This window comes from Sinocyclocheilus grahami, unplaced genomic scaffold (genome assembly GCF_001515645.1).
Source record: "Sinocyclocheilus grahami isolate Dianchi unplaced genomic scaffold, SAMN03320097.WGS_v1.1 scaffold1136.1, whole genome shotgun sequence".
Taxonomy (NCBI): Eukaryota; Metazoa; Chordata; class Actinopteri; order Cypriniformes; family Cyprinidae; genus Sinocyclocheilus; species Sinocyclocheilus grahami.
In genome coordinates, this window is record NW_015506315.1 from 102,613 (window position 1) to 125,633 (window position 23,021).

The 23,021-nt window shown below is 36.8% G+C and overlaps 2 protein-coding genes across 2 annotated transcripts in view; both read right to left on the bottom strand.

Annotated features, from left to right (window-relative positions):
- Positions 1-3,232, bottom strand: part of LOC107567228 (kinetochore-associated protein DSN1 homolog) — a 5,755-nt gene extending 2,523 nt beyond the window's left edge. The window contains exons 1-8 of the mRNA XM_016252866.1: positions 3,139-3,232; positions 2,836-2,866; positions 1,938-2,217; positions 1,774-1,847; positions 1,583-1,655; positions 542-623; positions 395-445; positions 216-287 (exon numbers count right to left, since the gene is read on the bottom strand). Of these exons, the coding sequence (XP_016108352.1) occupies positions 216-287; positions 395-445; positions 542-623; positions 1,583-1,655; positions 1,774-1,847; positions 1,938-2,217; positions 2,836-2,866; positions 3,139-3,170 (695 nt within the window). The 5' untranslated portion in view covers positions 3,171-3,232. The remainder of the gene's footprint in view (positions 1-215; positions 288-394; positions 446-541; positions 624-1,582; positions 1,656-1,773; positions 1,848-1,937; positions 2,218-2,835; positions 2,867-3,138) is intronic.
- A 1,378-nt stretch (positions 3,233-4,610) lies between these two features.
- On the bottom strand, positions 4,611-23,021 carry LOC107567241 (manganese-transporting ATPase 13A1). The gene is made up of 25 exons (XM_016252883.1): positions 22,520-23,021; positions 22,234-22,323; positions 20,894-21,157; positions 20,551-20,706; positions 19,052-19,121; positions 18,424-18,530; positions 18,210-18,339; positions 18,021-18,076; positions 17,691-17,817; positions 15,843-15,980; positions 15,639-15,759; positions 15,060-15,217; positions 14,717-14,892; positions 12,729-12,839; positions 12,518-12,643; positions 11,406-11,514; positions 11,105-11,298; positions 10,903-10,999; positions 8,403-8,584; positions 7,974-8,088; positions 7,702-7,898; positions 7,471-7,613; positions 7,004-7,115; positions 6,377-6,520; positions 4,611-5,118 (listed from the first exon to the last, which is right to left on the bottom strand). The coding sequence occupies exons 1-25, from the start codon at positions 22,838-22,840 to the stop codon at positions 5,008-5,010; spliced, it is 3,555 nt and encodes a 1,184-aa protein (XP_016108369.1). The 5' UTR covers positions 22,841-23,021; the 3' UTR covers positions 4,611-5,007.

Here is a 23,021-nt window from a genome sequence, read left to right on the forward strand (position 1 = left end):
GTCGATAAAGTATAATAGGGTAAATCCTGTATAGTGATTTATCCTATATAGCGCTTGCATAAAGCAAGTAGTGCATACACTTATAGCTTTTATGTATCTTTGTAAGTCATTGTAAGCACACAAACCCCCCACAAAAAAAAAAGCAAGTGGGCTCCCCCAAAGTCCACGGTATAGTTTGAACACTGGTGCTGGTGTGTTTATGAAATTGTGCTCACTTGTCTAATTCGTCAGCTTTGCTCTGGTGTTTGTTCAATAGCGACTCCCATGACATAGTTTCAGCCTGTAACCTTCATGAGTACAAGAAGACCATTACCATGTCAGATGAACACAGAAATGAAGTAAATCAGATTTCCACTGTAACGTCTTGGATGGATGAGAGCAGATAGAGAATTACCTGTTAATGTCCTCCTGAATGCGTGCAGTGGTCACGTTAACAACAGGGTCACTGCATATACAGAGAGAGAGAGAAATGTAATAAAGTGTGCTTCAGGATTGAAGGACTAATGATAAATGTAATTAAAATGGAAAAACTGACTTTTACCTCTCAACAGTTGGAAGTGAATTCTGAGTTTCTCTTCTAATGTCTTTAGTCAGGCTGTCCCACTCTTCATTCAAAGATTCAACTGGAAGTGAATGGCATTCATATATACATCACAACATATATTTTGGACAACATTTCATTATAAATAGAATTATATTTTGGACAAAATTCAGTAAGTATGGGCATTTTCTGTGATGTTCTCAATACTGTTTTTGCAAATTCTGCAGAACCCTAATATATGAGGTTTTGTTGAAATTACAAAACATTTTGCTTAGAAATATAAGAATGTGTTGAAAATGACATTTCCCCAATTACACTACCACTCTCCACTAAAGTTTCTTTTTTTTTAATTATATATATATATATATACATATTAAATATTTAAAAGATAGTTATTATACTAAATGTTATGTTTTAAATTATTAAAAACTTCTTGCTGGGAAATGGGTAGGCTTGAAGGATAATGGCAAGTGATAAGCATTTAGTTTTTTTTCTAAATAAATAAATTATTTTATTCAGCAAGGATGCATTAAATTGATTGAAAGTGACAGTAAAGACGTATATAATGTTACTAAAGAGTTTTCAATATTTTAAAATATATATTTAAATAAATTAAGTTAAATTAAAGAATTTTTCAACTTTCGGTTCATCAAAGAACATCAAAAAAATCAACATTGATCATAAGAAATGTGTCTTGAGCATCAGATCAGCATATTAGAATGCTTTCTGAAGGATCATGTGACACTGAAGACTGGAGTAATGATGCTGAAAATTCAGCTTTGCATCACAGGAATAAATGACATTTTAAAATATATTTGAATAGAAAACAGCTATTTTAAATTGTAACAGTATTTGACAATATTACTGTTTTTTTTAATCAAATAAATGCAGCCTTGGCCAGCATAAGAGGCCTTTTAAAATCAAACATTTAAAAATCTTACCAAGCCTTTGATTCAAAAACTTTGTGATGAAGCTAGTGAAAATGTTTGCAGGACAAGTAAAAATCTGAACAACTGGCTCGACCGGAACACCCTGACTTACCTTGAGCCTGCAGTGTCTCTGCATCAACCCCAGGAACAGTGTTCAGACTATTTTTGGCCCTCTTCACGGTCCTCTATGCACAAATCAGGAAAATAAATGGTTAGATTCAGGAAGAAAAGGCAAGAAAGTGGATTCATGGTCACAATGACAAAGCTGAATCTAATTTCCTTAATAATATGCATTTTAAAGACCTGCATAGCAGCTTTAATTAGCATCTCCAGCCTCTCATTATCAGGTAAAGACAGACTGATGGTTTCACACAGTGCTAAACGACACAAAGAGAAGAGAAAATCAACACAATCATAAACAACTCCAGCATGACATCTGGTGAAAGTGTCTTTGATTCAGCACTCACGCTGCGAGGAGCTGGAGAAGGCCGGCAGAGAGCGTCTGCCTCTGGATGATCTCCTCCAGGATTTCCTCCGTGAGCGAGGGCTTCGTTCTGGAGCAGTAAAGGTCACATTTTCCCTGATACGGTCCTCAACCGAGCTCATCTTTGAGTCCTCCGGCTGTTCCTCCTCTCCTAAATGCTGCATTGTTTCAGGAGCAGGTGATGTGCAAGGTGATTTCTGAGGAGGACCTGAGATGTGGTTACTATTATGAGGCCGTTTGACTCCATTAGACACTTCTGAGACCTAGTTGAGACAGACGAAATGGAAACACAACACAGCATAAGATACATATACTGTGGTTGTCTATGCATTTCTCACATGACTAAAGACACTGGAAGCTGTAATAATGCATAATGACATTTTAAAAGCATAACTAAGGAACAAGTCAGTCTCAAAATATAACAGGCACTAAGCATGATAATGATTTTGGCTATAATGTTCTTTTAAACTACACGTTCAAAAGTTTGGGGTCAGTAATATTTTTAATGTTTCTGAAAGTCTCTTATGCTCACCAATGCTGCATTTAATTGATCACAGTAAAAAGGTAATATTGTGAAATATTATTACAATTTTAAATAACAGTTTTCTGTTTGAATAGATTTTAAAATGTAATTTATTCCTGTGATGCAAAGCTATTACTTCAGTCTTCAGCGTCACACGATCCTTCATCTCTTATGCTCACCAATGCTGCATTTAATTGATCACAGTAAAAAGGTAATACTGTGAAATATTATTATAATTTTAAATAACATGAAATGATTTTAATATGCTAATTTGCTAAATAAAAGTATTTTTTGTTCGTTTACTGATCCCAAACGTTTGAAAAGTATATATAAAAAAAAACAACCGAAACAGATTTACCCTGGTAATACTGATGTTGCTGGCATCACACCTGCGAGAGATTAAATAGTCATGAAAATTACAACACAGGGAAGAAATTACACAACCTCGTTTGCTGCATCTAGTTGACTGTAATGTATTTTAAACAACGGCCATCTGTATTTGTCAATTAACAAGTAAAAAAACAACAACAGCCGCGTTCAACGCTATTCTAAAAGCTGTGCTTTATGAAAGGACATTCTTTATACCAAAATTATTACCACATGTCAATGGAAAACATTTAATACATAATAGTCTCCATGTTGTAAATACTAAGACACTCACGGCTCGAATCCTCCACTCTGAAGCTCCGCCATTTTCTTTCAAAGACCGCGCGCGGTCTCAAATAAGCCCCGCCCACTTTCATGTCCACCGTGATGGTTCTTGGGAACTGTAGTCAAGTTACATTAGCGTGAAATGATGATTCCCATGTTTTGGTTTGCGACAACTATGTTTGATAAACTATTAACTAATATAAAATGAACCCAGCATGAAAAAATTATTCCTTAAAATTGTAACAGGCGAGATGTACAATTATGTGGACACTCAATTTTTTACACAAATTGCAGAGCCCACTGCATAAAGCATAAAACCTTCAAGCCTGTTACTTAAGTTATTTTGAGGTAAAAAAAAAAGTCAAACAAATATATTATTTCATTTATGAGAAATATACGTTTTCTTCCCGAGTAATAGCTTCCTTTTGAGCAGGGGGGCTCAGTAAACTTCCAAAGGTGGATAGAGGACAACTTAACTTTCAGATGAAAATATTATTATTATTATTAAAAAATAATAAAATAACTTAAATGGTAAAAAATACATGAAATTAACACATTTCTTTTATTTTTCCCCTCAAACAAGTATTGTTTCTGCTTGTTTCCCAGTTTGTGTTTATAAGAAACACTTACAGCAGAAATATCTTGCCATATATGATCAAAAAGATTGAGAAGAACAGATTCAAGCTACATTTGCAATCCTGTTACTTATGTCCTTGCATCCCATTTTGGCATAATTATTTGTAATTTATTTATTAAAAAAATGGAATTAGTGCATAAATAATAAATGTAAAATAAAGCAAATAATATTGTACATGAAATTAACACATTTCTTTTATTTTTCCCCTCAAACAAGTATTGTTTCTGCTTGTTTCCCAGTTTGTGTTTATAAGAAACACTTACAGCAGAAATATCTTGCCATATATGATCAAAAAGATTGAGAAGAACAGATTCAAGCTACATTTGCAATCCTGTTACTTATGTCCTTGCATCCCATTTTGGCATAATTATTTGTAATTTATTTATTTAAAAAATGGAATTAGTGCATAAATAATAAATGTAAAATAAAGCAAATAATATTTAATGCGATATTCAAATTTGACAATCAGTATTTTCTGAATGTAAAGGCCTTCCTTTCCCTGAACATTTTCTTTTGAAAAATAATATTCATCTGGAGACAAGCTTCAGGCTCTATTTTTACCCTATGCCTGTTGAAATATTGATATGTAGAAATATTACATTAGCATACAGAATTTAATAACATCACACCACATTGTGCAGTCATATCATGTCATTATTTGCACTCCTACATGTGATTTAAAGCTTAAATGTAAAAGAATGTACTTTCACCTTGCTTTCCTGAAAGTATCAGCTCATATCATATACTGCTTTGTTAATCCAAAGCAGTACAAAATTAGCTTGTTCTCTAAAATTTAAGTCTTAATAAGAAAGAGTCGTGGAAATAAACAACACAACAACCGTTTTTTTTGGTCATTTATAAGTCTTTCGGAGATTTGTCTTTTTACAAAATGATGAAAACGAATTAAAACAAACAAAAAAAAAGAAACACTTCTTCAGAATCACAGCCGTGTGCCTCAACCGCACTCAAATCCTCAACACAATACTGTAGTTTTCTTGGCCTTCAGAGCGGAGGGGGTGGTTAAAGATGTCAGTAGAAAGAAAATGAAGCTAAATTATTAAGACAGAGCAAAGACAGAGAGGAAAAAGGAAACACTGGGGTGTGTACAGTATTGAGTTTCACGCCCATCCTTTCGCATCTCGCAGAGTTTGCCACCAGTCAAGTACTGTGTTCCTGTAAAGCCTGTTTACAGTCTGGTCACGAGGGGCAGCAGCTGCTTTGGTGACTGTTGGCAATAACAGTTCATTTAGGCAACCTCAGGGTTCCTTTGCCCAGCAGGAACTGCAAAACTCTGTCTACCAACAGGGCGGCGACAAAATCCAAAACTAGGACCTGGGCTATTATTAACTTAAACTGCAAAGAGAAAGAAAGAATAGAAAAACATATTAATTATAAATAGCTACACATGAGAGGCCAACTTTGAAAAAGGCTGAATACCAATTACCCAACCCTGGTACATGTGATTTAAAGCTTAGCAGAGTTCAGTTCCAACCCTGATCAAACACACCTGTCTGTAATTATCAAGTGCTCCTTCAGACCCTAATTAGTTGGTTCAGGTGTGTTTGATCAGGGTTGGAGCTAAACTCTGCAGGAAGGTAGATCTCCAGGAACAGGGTTGGGCACCCCTGCTATAGATCATCCCAAAATTGGATTAGTGCATCCCAATTAACATTATGTTGAGAATTTAAGTCGAAAGTACCCGGGTGGCACATTATTTCAGGTGTTTTCTAGGACCTGGGCTATTATTAACTTAAACTGCAAAGAGAAAGAAAGAATAGAAAAACATATTAATTATAAATAGCTACACATGAGAGGCCAACTTCGAAAAAGGCTGAATACCAATTACCCAACCCTGGTCCTGGAGATCTACCTTCCTGCAGAGTTCAGTTCCAACCCTGATCAAACACACCTGTCTGTAATTATCAAGTGCTCCTTCAGACCCTAATTAGTTGGTTCAGGTGTGTTTGATCAGGGTTGGAGCTAAACTCTGCAGGAAGGTAGATCTCCAGGAACAGGGTTGGGCACCCCTGCTATAGAGCATCCCAAAATTGGATTAGTGCATCCCAATTAATATTATGTTGAGAATTTAAGTCGAAAGTACCCGGGTGGCACATTATTTCAGGTGGGTTTTTTAAAACGTATACATTCTATTCTTACAAACATTTTGTGTGGAGAACTGAATTCCAACAGAACCTAGAAACAATTTAATCACAATGTATTATGTCACAATTTCGGTGTACTGACTAAAGGCCCGTTCACACCAAGGATAACTACAACAAAGATTTAAAAATTGTTCTAATTCTTTGAGAATTGACAGCTACAACAATAACAACACACAGAATAATTTTTTCCACCTGGTAAATGATAAAAACTTTCACAGGCAATCAGAATCCACCCGACTTTAAAGAGCTCGAGCATTTAAAGTGACAGATGACAAAACTGCAGCACACGCTTATAATAAACAGAATGTCTGTTGGTGTGGATGCTAATAGGGTTATATAATTATAGTTATCGTTCTTGGTGTGAACAAGCCTTTACGGCATGCTTAAAGTACAAACACTTTTCCACTGACATTCTAGTATGTGAATAGTGTGGTGTATTGAACTCATACCTCAGTTGGAATATCCACCAAGGCAAACTGCTCATTGAATTCAGGTGAAGATCCCGTCAGTAGCCCTACTATGGCAAGCCCGGATAATCCAATGCTCCACAGCAAGGGCCGATTCTCAGTGAGAGACTCCATGAAAGGATGACCCTGACAAGACAGTGTTGAATCTTAGGCTGTAGGTCTCAAATCTCATCTGCGCTTGCAGTGTTGTTATTGTAAAATAAAACTATTAAAAAGTGTTTTCAAACTTAAAAGTGTGCTCTGGCAACTAACTGAAATAAAAAGTTAAAGTAGTAAAATTACTTAAACTAAAATAAATTAAAGCTAAATAGTTGACACATGAGCACATATCATTACTAAAGCTTAAAAATAAAAACCAAGTATAAAAAGCTAGTTAAAAATAATAATAGTGCTATAATAGTTCACAAACAATATTAAAATAAAACACTGGCTTGTACATTCAAACTTGGGACCTCAGGAAATGCTGTTGTGAGATCAATTGCAATGCATTTTTCCTTTCACAAATACATTTTTGGGTGAACTATTTCTCTAAATTAAATAAAAATCTGATGTGCATGTCCTACAAAGCATCATTATATGTGATTAACATCAAAGTAAGAATTAAAGTACCTTATAATTAATGGCAAATGTGGCCATTTGCATGGCCATGGACATGATGTATACAGTACTGTTAATGAGACTGGGCTCAAACTCTTTGTACAGGTCCACAAACTGCTCTGACCTGCAGGAGGGGCGAAAAAGGATAAGAGAGAGGTGAAACATGAAGCCAGATTGCAAATGTTATGAAAATCAAACACAAATGTGAACAATGACGTCACATGTAAGGAATGTCTGGTCCTGATTGAACAGCCTAAAGAGGCGTTCACACTGAAAGCGATACACAGCAACCCTAAGGCCATCATTTTTAAAGACAGTTGATGATATCTGACAACATGAGCCATTGGCCAAAGTTTGGGGACAGTAAACTGAATTATACTTTGGGTTTTTATGTATACAACCTGCAAGTGTTACCAAGATTTGTGACAGAATTCTTCTGTAAAGATACTGAGAAATCCCACTCTTATTTCCATTCATACCTGGGTGGGCTTCTGCTCTGTGCCCCTCTGTACAGGTACACCAGACTGCAGAAGTGGACTGCAAACTGCAGCAGCACTGTGAGGACAGTGTACAGGTTGAAGATGTTCGGTAAAGGCCGCTCTTTGGACAGAGTCTTCAACGGCTAAGGCAAAAAACAGACATGGCTTACAGTCAGTGAAACTCGGTCCATCACAAACTACAAGCAGCTTGACAAAGCATTACAGTCTCACCTTTGACCTTGAGATGAAGAGAAAGCAGCCGGCAAGCAGCAGGCCCTGAAGGGTCGCCTGGAAGTCACTGAATTTGACGCCCTCCAGGTAAAGCACAGACTGACTGTAGGCCAGAACCAGAGCGTTCAGCGCCAGGATCTTAAACATTTGCAGAGTGGTCACCAGAGTGCAGCGCCCCTGTTTAACCACGTGACAGACTGAAAACAGATGGGACAACGTTAGGCCAACTGTACATAGGACTAAATGAGAGCGCTCAAGCATGTGTTACTTACTGCACTGTATGGAGGACAGTTTGGAAGTGAATGGAGCAGCAATAGAGGCGTCACCCAATTTAACCACCTGAATCTGATCCTCTTCTAGCTCTCGCAGCACCTGACTGATCCTCTCCTATGACACAAGTCATTTATGCAACATATGGTTACATATATATATATATATATATATATATATGGAGTAAATAGTACAAGCTTAAAGGCATAGTTCACCCAAAAATAGTATTTTTCCCCATACTATGGAACTCAATGGCTACCGTCAACTGGTTACCAAATATCTTCTTTTGTGTTAAACAGAAGACCGACACTTATACCAGTTTGGAACGACATGAGGGTGAGTAAATGATGACATAATTATCATTTTTAGGTGAACTAGTTAAATGCTGAAATTCAAAACATGTAAACCACAATCAGACTTGAGCTGCTTACCTTTTGTGCAGCGAGCTGCTCCTCTCTCTGGGCTATCATTCTCTGTCTGGCTGCACGGGAGCTGAGTTTGACCCCTGAACTCGGGACTGGGGGTCTGGGCTCTCCAGAGGAGTACTCTTTGTCTTTGCTTCTCTTCTTTTTCTCAGGCATGTGCTCTGGGGCGTTAGCCAACAACGCCACACCTGGTAAAAACAAAGGACATGTTATGATTTGAGTACATCGTTTTACAACAGTTTTTCAATAAAGTTTTGATCACGTTGATAGTTTACAGGTATTATGCTTATATTTTGCTTATCAGATATGAGACAGTAGACTTTATAGAGTAGGTTTAATAGATAATGTTCCAGACTCAATACAAGACAATCCGTAACATGCTGCCAATTGACACTGAAATTCTCTCTTAATTTGTAAAAAAAAAAAAAAAAGCACAGTTAATGCACTCATATTTGTTTTTAGAGCAGTGGCTATCAAACAAGAGGCTGGAGCCCACTAGGGGGCCTCAGCAAACTTCCAAAGGGGCCTTGAGATGACACTAAATGATTTAAAGTAAGCTATTACAAGATATTTCTCTTTTTAATTCACCCCCTCAAAAACTATCTTTAAAGAACCAGGGTTCACAGGCCGTGCCAGTTTTTATTCCCAAATCATTTTTCAAAGATCTGAATAATTGTATTTACATGTTTCTTCAGGATAAGAAAATAATATTTGGAAAGGAAGAAAGAAGAGGGTGGATTGGCAATGTCAAATTTTGTATACTATTACTGGGCAGCCAACCTACATGAACTGATATTTTGGCTTTCTGATAGATCAAGTGATGAAGCTCCACTTTGGTTACTGACGGAGCAGCATGCGTGTAACCCAGTATCTCTACCTTCACTGCTCTGTGCTCCAATCCCAGCGAGCAAACACTATTCTACGAATAACCCAATTATCCGAAATAACCTGATTTGGCATTTCAATTGTGGTCTAGAAACGGAATTAATTATGTTAAGGACCTTTTCAAAGACGGCATATTAATTTCATTCCAACAGCTAAGAATGGACTTTGAGATCCCTCAGTCCAATTTTTTTAGGTACCTACAGGTCCGTAGTTTCATAAAAAACACTTCTCTCCTTCCTTGAACCAACCAGAAGGAGGCTGGACAGACGAGTTGTTAAATATGGGCCTTTTTCGAAGGGGTATGGTTTCTAACCATGAGTTCATTCAAAGAACTGCCTCCCCATCTCTAGATCATATGAGGCGGCAATGGGAGGAGGAACTGGGAAAAGAAATATCTGATACAGCCTGGCAGTGTGCAACAGAATTGGTGCACTCATCTTCTGTATGTATTAGACATGGACTCTTACAATTCACGGTGCTTCATAGGCTTCATCTGTCTAGGAGCAAGCTGGCTAAAAAGAAATGCACCCATCAACTAACCAGGTAGAAATGATTGCCTTTTCCTCATTATTGGCTAGACGCCCGATTCTTCTTAGTTGCAAAAAGGCAAGGCCACCATCTCACAAACACTGGGAGGCAGCTAGGGGTGTGTATATGTATGTAGTCATGTGTTAAAAGAATGTTGTATATGTTTGTGTGGTTGTGACTGTTGCAAAATAATGAAAACCAATAAAAATATTTGAATAAAAAAAAAAAAAGAACCGGGGTTCCCACATTATAGGACTGAATAAGTTATTTAATGTAATAAAACCTTAAAAAGCAATGGGTATTTTTATACTCAATATAGCTTTTTTTAGTTATGCCAAGAAATTGGAGTAAAACTATTCTTAATTCTAAATCACAAACGACTGGGAAATTCAATGGTTAAAAAGCGTGGGATGCCAAAGATCTTAAAACTTCAGAAATCCTGAAATGTAATTATTTTAATTTGAATCCCAATTACCTTTGCTAATTATTATAATCTAATCTATGGACACATTTAGTTTCTGTAAATTAAAAAAAAAAAGTTGGATTTATTGATTGATTGATTGAGGGGCTGTCAAAGTTACAATGTTAATTCCAAATATAAAAGAAATGCTGTTCTAGAACAATATTTACGGTGTAAAGTGCACTACAAATAATTATACATTGAAAATGTGTCTCTTCAGTGTCATTCAAATAACTGCACTCTTACATTGTGTAAAAAAATACAAAAGTAAAAGTACAAAAATACAAAGTAAAAATGTAAAATGGCTTTAGTTGATTGACAAAATAAAAGCTAATTATTTAATTTTGGAAAGAAAATGTTGTCTTCTTTATAATATCACACATTACATTTTCTTCACACAGTATAAATAGCTTTCTGTATGAAAATATATTGCGTTGCTGATTTGGACAACTTTACAATGATTATGAACTAAATCTGAACTGCACAAGTCTGCTCTTCAACCCTCCAGACTGCACACTTAGATTTCATTAGGAAGTGTCTTACTTTTGCGTTGCTTTAAACAAAACCAAGTGCAGGCCCAATTGAACATCTATGACATTCTGCTGACGAAGATCAGCACGTTTAATGACTCACCTACGTGAGCATGTTTGAGCGCACCAACATCATTTGTGCCATCTCCACACATCAACGTAACGAAACCCAGTCCCTTCAGACTAGTTATGACAAACTCCTGCACAGACAGGAAAATCAACATTGTTAACCATGCTAACAACAATGAATGCAGAGCGTGATAATTCAACTATCAGCAAAGGTTTCTCAAACATGTAAAGCTGACCTTCTGCTTAGGGCTGACACGAGCAAAGACTCGCACATGAGGAAGCAGGGCATTGAGTAAACGGGGTTCATAGGTCAACCTGGCCAGTCCCTCTCCTGTCACACAGAGGTCATACCGCCTGACCAAATCTGAGACTGAAGAAGTAGGTAGAGGGAGGCACACGCTGCAGTCTATGGACACCCACTGCCATTCAGCTGCAAAAAACAGAACAAACAAAGAGGTGAGGGGATTCAGCAAAGCATTTACTTAAAATATGCTCGTCCAGCTTTTTTATGGCAGTATTGTCAGGGACGTCACACACCTTGACTGGGGCTTTGCTGCAGTATGAGCGTGTGCTCCTTCTGGATGAAATGCAGCTCTCTGGCCACATGACACGCTGTTAGAGGGTTGTCACCTGTGATCATTACGACCTGTAGTTATATAATGTGACAAATGTTAGAAGTGTTGCAAAACTATTCCTTAATACAGAATTCAAATAACCTAATAAAGCTATAAATATTCTGGCAAGGAACTACACAGCCCTGTGAAAGACACATTATACATTTAATCAAAATTGAGACAAATCAGACGTCTAAGACTATGTGACAGACAAGTTTGGCTCGACTTTGATCAGATTGTGAAAAAGAAAAATGTGAAAATTGATATCAAATCACGTAACCTTTTAGAAATAATACTTCAGGAATCATTCTAATATGCTGATTTGGTTGTAAAGAAACGCTTATTATTCATTTTTAAACCTGCTTAATATTTTTTGTGGAAACCCTGATACACTTTGAATGTAAGGTTCAAAAGAAAAGCATTTATTTGAAATATTGAGAAATATTTTGTAACATTACTCTTGGTCAATTTAATGTGTCTTTGCTGAATATAAGTATTATAATATAATAATGTAAGTATTAATTTCTTTTTAAAACCAAAAATATTACTGACACCAAACATTTCAATGATTGTACATATAAATACATAAAATATATAAATACAACATTTACATGTATTTATACATTTTTATTTATATATTCAAATATACATTATTTAAAGTTAGTTCACATAATAAATATAAATAAATATTTATAAAGTACACATAACCATTAACTCAACATTAACATTTTATTTATTTATATAAAACCAGTTCCTTTAATTTATTAAACCATTTCAAAACCTTTAGATTTGGGCCAACTTGTATAAATCTTTCCAAAATCTTTTTGCATTTCACTGTGATTTATGATACAAATGTCAAATGCAAAAATGCAAGTACAAATTAGCGATACTTCCAAAATCCAAGACAAACACCCACCTGTTCATACCTTTTTAAAATTGTTTTAAACAGTGCAAAATTGCCAATACTATGGTGCCAATACAGACATATTAAGTGTTAACTAAATACATGTTAATATATGGAGTTAATCCACTCACATGGTGTGAGGCCTCTTGTATCTCTCTGATAACTGTCTTACTGTCGGTCTTGAGAGGACAGGACACGACCATGAACCCTGCAAAGCGCAGGTCACACTCCAGCATGTCCCGGCTCACCTCCCTCACCTGCACACACAACAGACTGTGATAAACTACAGAGCATGTGTAAATGTGACGTTTAGGGTTTCATTCAGTGGTCGCTGCTGAATACCTGCTGATGGCTCAGATGGCCAATCTCTTTGTATCCCAGTGCGAGAACTCTGGCTCCCTCCCGTGACATTTCTCTGTGCACCTCGTCATAGCTGGCAGGACACTCAGAGAACTGAAAAACAACAATGCCTTAATAAATTATTCAGAACCACCAATCTATAGCACCTATTTAGTCGTCAGTAGTTATAATGCACCAAAAAAATCCCTCAATTTCAGGTCAAAATGGCAGCAACAATTAACAGTTGTGAAATAACAATTTTTTTGGTCATTAAAGCAAAAATCACAGCCAATCAAACAAAGCAATTAGGGATACATAATATATTGAAATCAAAACGATAGTGCGATATGGTTTGGTGCAATTTTAAAATTGACTTAATTATGCGCTGCGTGTTTCAAAGTCAAGCACGGCACTGTGTTCGTTTACACGCTCATCATGATAATAAGAAATGATCATGATGTGGTGTTTCAGCGTCTCAGAGCGGCTTGGTTAATATACCGTGAACTGAGCTGTTCTGAGACGCTGAAACCAAAGATACTCTTAAACCGCTCTGACTACTGAAAAACCATTTCATGAGCTGTGTGTGTAAACGAACACAGTGCCATGCTGAACTCTGACACTTGCAGCACATATATAATAATTTGCCAGCAAAATAAAAGTTTGATAGTTTAACATATTACAAAAGTTTAAAACTAAATTTAGATATAAATAGTTGTATTGTAACTTAACAGTACTATAATTTTTTATTAAATACTAAATTAAATATTTTAAAATTTTACAGTAAGATGTTATTACAAATTAGGCTACTTCCTATTTTGTTTCATGTTTTTATTCAATAATATTCACAATAAAAACATAATTATTATTACTGCATATTGAATGGTTTAAAAACAGTGGGAATGTAGTCTATCGTAGTAGGTATTTATTTTTATTGCCATGTCAGCATCTAAGGCTATCTTCATGGCAAAAACCAGAAATAATACAAGAGTTACAAACACAAAATAAAAATTCTACAAGATTATGCAAGATTTTTTTTATATTAACATATGATAAAAAAAATCTAACATCCTTTCTGGTAAAATCTTACTAAACAAGTTGCTGAGTGAGCATACTTCATAAAAAAAATTAAGCCTTTTAAACTGTTCATGTTATGGTTACTGAGAAAGATTGTACTTGATTTTAGTAAAGAGTAAATGCCCAAAGTGTTAACCCTCACATTTTTTTTGAAGTGTTCCCAAATTATTCAGGGTGATGCTCGCCCCCCAAAAAAATCTTTAGAGTAAAAAGTCATTTTTTTAATTATTTTTTATTCTCTATGCAGATCCATTCCCCTACAAAGTCACCCCAATCATTCTAGAATAATTAATTATTTGCAAACTCCTGTATAAGAAAGATTGTACTTGATTTTAGTAAAGAGTAAATGCCCAAAGTGTTAACCCTCACATTTTTTTTTGAAGTGTTCCCAAATTATTCAGGGTGATGCTCGCCCCCCAAAAAAATCTTTAGAGTAAAAAGTCATTTTTTAAATTATTTTTTATTCTCTATGCAGATCCATTCCCCTACAAAGTCACCCCAATCATTCTAGAATAATTAATTATTTGCAAACTCCTGTATTTTTCCCGCAATATGTATCATAGAAAAACACGCCACGTTGTATTTCAATATCGTGGATCCCTAAAAGCAATCACTTTACCAAAATAATTTTACAGGGCTTCCTAGACTAACTGGTCAACTAGTTGTTCTAGCAACCAATTGACTTTTGTTTTAAAAATGTTTAACAATTTTCCATATCTCTAGTCAGAACCCATTGTAAAGGATAACCCTGGGACTAAAGTATGTGAGGGAGTAAACTTCTCACGCTAAACTAAAAAACGTTAGCAGTGTTATCATTCAGTGTTTGTCAGAGCTGGTACAGGTCTGCTGAAGAACACAGAGAACTAACTATCAGCAGCGTACCAGACATATACCTAAAGAGCAAAAGAGAAGCTCACCATGTCCTTCAGGGTCTCTGGTGCACCTTTAACGGTTGAGATATAGCAGAGCTCAGTGGAGCCCATCCGCTCATATGACGCCAGCACTGACATCCTCTTCAGAGCACTGGCGAAATGAAACCTCTGATGGATCTTCAGCCCCGGAGTCTTTATGCTGCGAGGAAACACTTTCTCATCTACATAAAAGGACAGAAACCAGGTCATACATCACAAATTCAACGGTATGTTGCGTTAAACCAAACAATTACTCAAAATGATTAACACTTTTTCTGATATTTTGACAGATAAATGGTTTTCAATATTCTACTTTGTTTTGGTGAACGGATCTGGGTTTAAATCAGACCTTTAGTGAGCGTCCAGTCTGCTGCGGTAAGCATGGCCTTTTCCAGCGGATCGCCCACCAGCTGTCCATCATCTAGTGTGACCAGCGAATGACACGTAGCCACCACCCGATGAGTGTCCACTGGAATATCTGACACTGGCGTCACTTGTTTCCCATCTCTAAGGAAAAGAGGAACAGAAAGAGATCATGGATGTGCTTTTCACATTTCTGGGGTTCTCTGAAGTCATCATAGTTGGGTACACTTCAATAATGGTGAACAGAAACTACATCAAACATCATTTTTGTGCTTCCATTTAATCCAATAGCAAAATTTTAAAAATCCACAATAGAGTTTCTATGACTTTAAAAAGAGGAGAAAACATAGAGATTGAATACGCTGGTAAAAAAAGAGGAAGATGTCAAGCTGTGTTAATTTTTCTGTAGTTTAATGGCAAGGTAATATGTTGTATTGGTAATATGTATGTTGTAGTAGGTAATATGTTAACTGTGAAAACACGTGAGCAGCGTCTGTGTTAAGGGTCAACAACGACGGAGGAAGATATTTTTTTAAGATAATTTTGCAAGCTGTTCAGGCTTTACCTGAGTCCTGCGACGCCACGGACTACCAGGCTGTCGCTTGTCAGGGTGCCAGTCTTGTCAAAACAGCAAATCTCCACTTTCCCAGCGAAGGGGATTCTGAAAGGTTCTGTGCAAAACACATCTGTAAGGGAAGAATATGAGAGGATGAGTGTGAGAAGAGAGAGATTCGGTCACGACTATGTTGAATCCAGTGCAGTCACTCACAGAGTTTGGCCAGGGCTATGAGAGATGTGTTAACAGCCAGTGAGAGCTCTATGGGTAATTCAGGAGGCACTACTGACGTGAGGATCAGAGTGCACTCCAGAAACAGCTTATACTTGTTTCTGTTCGGGTCCTTTGTCCCTGAAAGACACAAGAGAGTGAAGTATGATGGGAAAACTGATGGGATATGCTGTTGATATGCAAGCAATTTCATATCACATATGCACAAATAAAACAAGCTACCGTTCAAATGTTTTGGGGTCAGTACGTTTTTTTTTTTTTACAATAAATTAATACTTTTATTCAGCAAGGATTAATTAAATTGATCAAAGGTGACTAAAGACATTTATAAATGTTACAAAATATTGTACTTCAAATAAATGTGGTTCTTTTGAACTTTCAATTTATAAGAATCATGAAAAACTGCACTACAGTTTCCAATCAAATATTAGGCTGTTTTCAACAATGATAATAATAATGATTTCTGAAGGATCGTGTGACACTGAAGACTGGAGTAATGATGCTGAAAATTCAGCTTTGCATCACAGGAATAAATTACTTTTTAAAATATAGCAAAATAGAAAACAGTTATTTTAAATGGTAATAATATTTCACAATTCTACCGCTTTATTGTATTTTTCATTAAATAAATGTAGCCCTGGTGAGACTTCTTTCAAAAACATAAAATCTTATCAAAACCAAACTTTTGAACGGTAGTTTAAGTACAAAACTAAAACAAATTTTTAGAAAACACAAAGTTGCTTGGAAGGTATAAATAGCCAACAGAGACTTGTATAGAGCAGAAAAGACATTACCAAAAAACAGGAAATAAAATAAGAAAAAAAAGAATGAAAATCAAAATAAGTTAAATAAATGTGTTACTGCAAAACAGAAATGTGCAAAACAACACATTTTCAAAACAGACTAGTAATCTTAAAGAAGCAGTTCACACCTGAATAGAGCAGAACGCACGAGGTTTGAGAGACTGCTAAAATACTGAACTTATCTTAAAAGCAAGTAAGCAGTAATTAAAGTGGATAGATTCTGATGAAAAAAAACACCCTTAAAGGGGTCATATGATGTGATTTCAAGTTTTCCTTTCTCTTTGGGGTGTTACAAGCTGATTGTGCATAGATAAGATCCCTGAAGTTGTAAAGACTAAAGTCTCAAAACCAAAGAGATATTCTTTATCAAAGTTAAGACTCTGCCACGCCCCCCTAAAATGGCTCGTTCTAACACGCCCCCACATATCTACCTCACTATGTGGAAATATTTGCATAATGCGCCCAAATGTGCACGCAAAGAAAGAAGGCGTGGTTTCAGTAACCGCAGTTAGTGTTGAAGCAGCATGTCAGGGAGACACTGTGTGTTTCTAGGCGAAAGCAAAATCACTTTATTTGGCCTTCCGAAAGTAGATGCATTTAGGAATCTTTAAGATCACTTACAACAGAACAGCAATGCATTTTATGGACGCCCGTTTCGTGAACCTAGGAGAGGAGGTAATTCTGACTTTGCTACGACAATCTGGCGCTTCTGAATCAGCTACTGTTTTGTTATTAGTTTAAGTATTTGCTATTGACTGTTCAAATGCGGTGTTTTGCGCATCGTGTGTGTGCGCGAGCGAGCGAGAGAGAGAGATAAAATTTTATTTTAAATAATATGTTTTTTGAACATTAAAGCATGTCAACATATTCTGTTACACCAAATACACAAAATAATGATCTTTAAAAAAGCATCATATGACCCCTTTAAAAAAAGTAAACTAATTAATCAGCTTGTTTTTGGACAACTAGTCAAACTATCCCACCCATCCCTCCCCATAAAAGGAGATTTCAGATGAATGTGACTCACCCTCGACCCAAACATACACAGCTGCTGCGATGGCAAAAACCAATAGGAAAAGGATAAAGATAAAAGTCTCCAGGTTGTTGGCTGTTACCCTCTTCACACCAAACAGAATCGTTCTTAATAATTTGCCCTAAAAACAATAACAACAACAAAGGTTTAGACATTTCTCGAACACAAAACTGAAAAAGAACGTTAGGACTCATTTTTCCAACCCCATCAATCATTCTTCTCTGAACTGCTTCCTGTCAATATTTCACTGACCTCCAAATAAACAGTAGCAAAATGTCTAAACAAATGTCTCTCAAAAACATGTCTCTTGATAAAGCACCTCACCTGAGAAGTGTAGAACCCCGTCCGCAAAACATACGCAACACAGCCATTGTCTACAGCTGTGAAAAGACAGAAAAAGAGAGAGTACAATTACATATATACATTTTAAACTCACAATTAAGTTATATTGGGCATTAGAGCTAAAACACGTGTAAAGGTTCTTGAGGACCAATCACAGCCGTGAGTACTAACGTTTCAGGCCTGCACTGGCTCGGAGAGGCGGGCTGTGCTGAACCACTTTGGTGCCTCCTGAGATGACGTGAAGACGGGAGTCTGTTTGCAGGTCCAGGATCCTGTCAGGGTCCAGGTCCTCTACAGGCTCCTACAGACACAACACAGCCAATTAGAGACAGCAGATTCTGCTGAAGTTGGCTGCTGATTCGGTGGCGAGAGCAGCCAGACACACCTTCATCTGAGGTACAGACTCTCCTGTGAGCATGGCCTCATCCACAATGCAGCGTCCTCGCAGTAGCAGCACGTCACAGGGAACCAGGTTATCTTGAGGAGAACGTCCTGTGATGACATGAGGAATAGACGCTCATTAACGTGCTCGCAAATATTAGATTTACACTTCGATTTCATTTGGATGTATGAAGTCAGCACTTGTGTAGAACATCACATGAACTACGAACATGTGACAACCAGCAGCCAAATACTTTATATCTTAATTTTGAACAGTATAATCTACCGTTCAAAGTTTGGGGTCAGTAGGTTTTTGAAAGAAGTCTCTTATGCTTGTTTGATCAAAAATACAGTGCAAATAGTAATATTGTCAGCATCATTACTCCAGTCTTCAGTGTCACACGATCCTTCAGAAATCATTGTAATATGCGAGTTTGCTGCTTAAGAAACATTTCTTATTATTATCAGTGTTGAAAATAGTTGAGCTGATTAATATTTTTGTGGAAACTGAGATGAAAAAAAAATTTCAGGATTATTTGATGAATAGAAAGTTCAAAAGAAAAGCATTTATCTGATAACAGAAATCTTTTGTAATATTATAAAAGTCTTTGTCATGATTCCATGAAACTCACCAACTGAGACAATGTCTCCAGGAACTAGTTCATCACTGGATACAGGCCTCCATTTTCTGTTACGATAGACCTGTTACAGATGACAAGAGCTCAAATTATACATCTCACTCTTATTCTAAGTCGCTGTTTATTAAGCAATCAAAAATGTAAGAGAGGGAGTGCCGTATCTCGAAGACAGTCACAGCCAATAGGCACTGTTTAACACGAAGCACTGAAGTTCAGTCTATTCCTTTTATGAAATAGTTACTACATAAAACCTATTTTATTTAGCATATTCTTTGAGCGCCATACTTTCCATAAAATATATAGTCCCTGACAAGCAAACAATAACAGAATGTTTTCTATTATATTGTAGCTGTGCTTATATGTCACTAGGGCTGGGCGATATAGCTACAAAATGTATCAACGATATAATGTTTCATAACATTCGGTATCGATAATTATTGACATTTTTATAACCTTTTTTAAAACAGAGAACAATAGAGAAAAAAGAGTTTACATTTAACCACTGTATTTTAAAATTAACTCAATTTATTGAGACAAACAACATATATATATATATATATTTTTTGTTGTTGTTGTTTTTGTTTTAACAGTCAAACACAAAATTAAAATTAAACAAATATCTAATTTCAAATGTTTTATATGCAGATTAAATAGGTTAAACTTTTGTCTCATCTCCCGAGGCCACAGGAGGGCGCAATGAGCAAAATAATGCAGCACATTAAATTGCAACGCAAGGAAATAACTGTCAATAAAAAAACGTGCATTACGTCTAAATCAACTCGTATAAATCAAATATAATTTCGTAAATTGCATACACAATTATGAACAAATCAGCATCACGTATTTATGCATTGCTTAATACAAAGAGCCGAATTGCCCATCACACAGATTGCCTTTAAAAACATATGAGACGCAGTGAAAAGGAATAAACCTCCACAGATTCGTGATGTGTTTTCTAAAAGTTTCAACTGTTTTAACTTTGCATGGCTTTCTATACATCTCTTATGTGAGACGTCAGAGCAGCAGTCGTATTTGTCTGTCTAAAAAATGTGCTAAATATGCGTTCTGTGTGAATGGTTTGGTTTCGGTTTTAACCCCGATTGTACCATTTTTGCATTCAAATGCAAATGTTTATTTTAAATTTGACTAATATACATTTTTTTATTCACAATCTCCTCATCACAGGCAGGCACAGCACTCATGTTCATGTTTGTGTGAGCGGTCTGCGTCACTCATTGCACGTGCCTATAACGAACATTTTTTATATCATTATCGAAGAAGGTGTACCGTCGATAAATATCGATACCGTTTTATCGCCCAGGTCTATATGTTACTACATTGTGGATGACATCACAGATGGAACACTGTAATGACCAATCAGAAGACAGAACCGGCATTACGTGCTTTATGAAGAACATTTCAAAAAGAGTCAATAGACCAACATGACATTTAACTACAGCTGAACCAAAACTGGAGCCGGGAGCTGCAGTTACCTGGATCATGTAAGGTTTGTTCCCCATTCTGCGGATTTCTGACATGTTCCTCATCTGCTGCTGCACCAGAGATGCTTCAAATGCCACAAGCATGAAGAGCGTAAAGACACTGTAGTACCAGTACTCATCCAAACACCAGAGACCCACACAAAACACCTACAGGGGAACAAAAACATACAGTTCATACCATACTCATAGGCTGGTGTTTCAAGATTGAGAACCACGGCCATAAGACGATGATGCATTTCTAGTACACTCGTGTATTTACAATGCACAGGCCATCAATCCATCATGCAAAAGCTCCATAAATATCAGTGAAATCAAACCGCATGCTCTGACGTACCTGGAAGACAAAGAAGGGTGCTGTGGCTCTCTCCTTGAAGAGCTCCAGGAAGTCCGGCACCATCATCTCTGCACGGTTGGTGCCATAGCACTTCTCTGCAGCTCGTAACTGATCCTCCTCCTGATAGCCTTTCCAGTTTTGGAAATGACTCATGGGAAAGTTGATTGGAAATGCCACTGGCAGAAAGCATTTCTTCTCCTTGCTGTCGTACACATAACGGATCTTCTGGAACTCAAAGGACAAGATTTCCACTCCATCCTCATCCTGCACGAAAAATGAGGCTTTACATAAGACATTTTTCATCTGTTATAACCTAAAATTAGGGTTTCCACACCTTTGACCAAGGAACAATTGACTTTTCCATGCGTTCATGATTTCCAACTAAGGATTATTGAAAATATGAAGCCTAAATAATGGAAAATATTAGAATGTTTAGAATATTAAAAATATTTTATTTATTTCCAGGACATTTCCAGGCCTGACAATCACGGTTTTTGAAACTGTATGACTGTGTGACACCTGTATAACATTTGAGACAAGCACCATATCACAATAAAAATAAAGAGATGGTGGTCTATCCTATTTAATTAATCTGGTGGTCTTTGGTCATTTTAGACCAAAATTTTTTTTTAATTTTTTATTTTTTTTTACTTTATTAGAATACCACGAAACTTGGTGACTTTTGTGGTACTTGCTATATGAACACACACACACACACACACAATCATGGATGTGATTACAAAAGGCTAATCGAAGTCACACACAAAAGACTGCCTGAAATATGAAAATTACAAAAATGTTCAGAAATTCTTTGAGGTACAATCTACAAATCAGCCAAGATGAAGTAGTCTTTGATCATGTCTAAAAATATATCTAAATGCAAAACCTAATATAATAATGTCTGAAAATACTTATAAACAACTAGGGAATATGAACCTCAATATGTACATATTATATACAGGGCTATAAAAGAATCTAGTGGTTACACCATGGTATTACATATTATTTTCTTTATTTCTCCCACTAAATGGCACCATTCTGCCTTCCATGCATTCAATTCTAAAATACCTCCGCTGTTTTTTTTTACTTTTGTACTATCTGAAAATAATATAATAATAATAATAATAATATCAAAATGTATTTCGCACATTTGTATTTCTATAGGAATAAATGGTACATAATAAAGACATTAATATTGTGTATTACCTTGAAATTCCCTAAAAATATATTTTTTTATATATTATTATAATTAAAAAAGCTACACTTAATATCTTTATTCCGTTTTGACAGCTGAGGATCGCAAGTGGGACTCCTAAACGTTGATGAAAATAAGATCTCACCTTATCCCTCAGAAGAGGCACCAATTCAGCGGAACCATGGTTGGGTGTCGGTATAACTTTAGCAAAGGTGGCCTTGGCTGGGTCAGACTCCTGTTGAAAATAGAATCGCATAATTACAGTCCGCTTACTGTGCGAAATTATGAGATGTCCCAAACATATGGGTGGACGAATTACTTACGAAGTCAAACCTAGCCAATAAAAGCGACCATTCAAATGTGTTGGTCTTTCAAAGTAATATTAATATTCAATGTTTACATAGCACACATGTTTTCATCACATTTGTCACCTTCGAGCAGGTGAGCCAGCCGTGCGCGTGCACGGACCAGTAGCCAGAGAGCACTGTCAGGACGTGCGCGATCCCGAGAGCGGCGAGCGCCAGCAGGCCGGCCTCAAAGTACTCGGCAGCTCCGTAAACTCCTAGCCACGAATATAAGCCGCCTGGGTAGAGGAGGAGAAACGGGAACACCGTACCGTGCAGAACGCGTGGTCTGCGGCTGTGGAGAGACACTGATCTCACCAGCTCATCGCTCGGCGCTCGCGCCTGCGTCCCCCACGGCCCATCAACGCCGTCTGCGGACATATTGCCCTCTTTTTTAGCTTCATCCATTCTACAGTGTGCCTTCCTCCGTCGACCCTCCTACTCTCCTCCGCCTCCTCCTTGCAGGCGCTGATGGGGAAAAGGCAGCTTCGCACCGGCCTGTTGTCTAGCGGCCACTACAGATTTCTGAAGTATTTCAGACACACACGACAGCTTCCGCATACGCAAGCACGTACGCCGGTGACGCAAT

Bases quoted from the DNA above. Each gene is read 5' to 3' on its own strand.
- LOC107567241 (XM_016252883.1), bottom strand. From the start codon at position 22,840: ATGGATGAAGCTAAAAAAGAGGGCAATATGTCCGCAGACGGCGTTGAT. The intron at 8,089-8,402 runs GTAAGCAGCTCA...CTTGTGTCATAG, and splicing joins AGCAGCTCGCTGCACAAAAG to GAGAGGATCAGTCAGGTGCT. The intron at 7,899-7,973 runs GTAAGTAACACA...ATCTGTTTTCAG, and splicing joins ACTGTCCTCCATACAGTGCA to TCTGTCACGTGGTTAAACAG.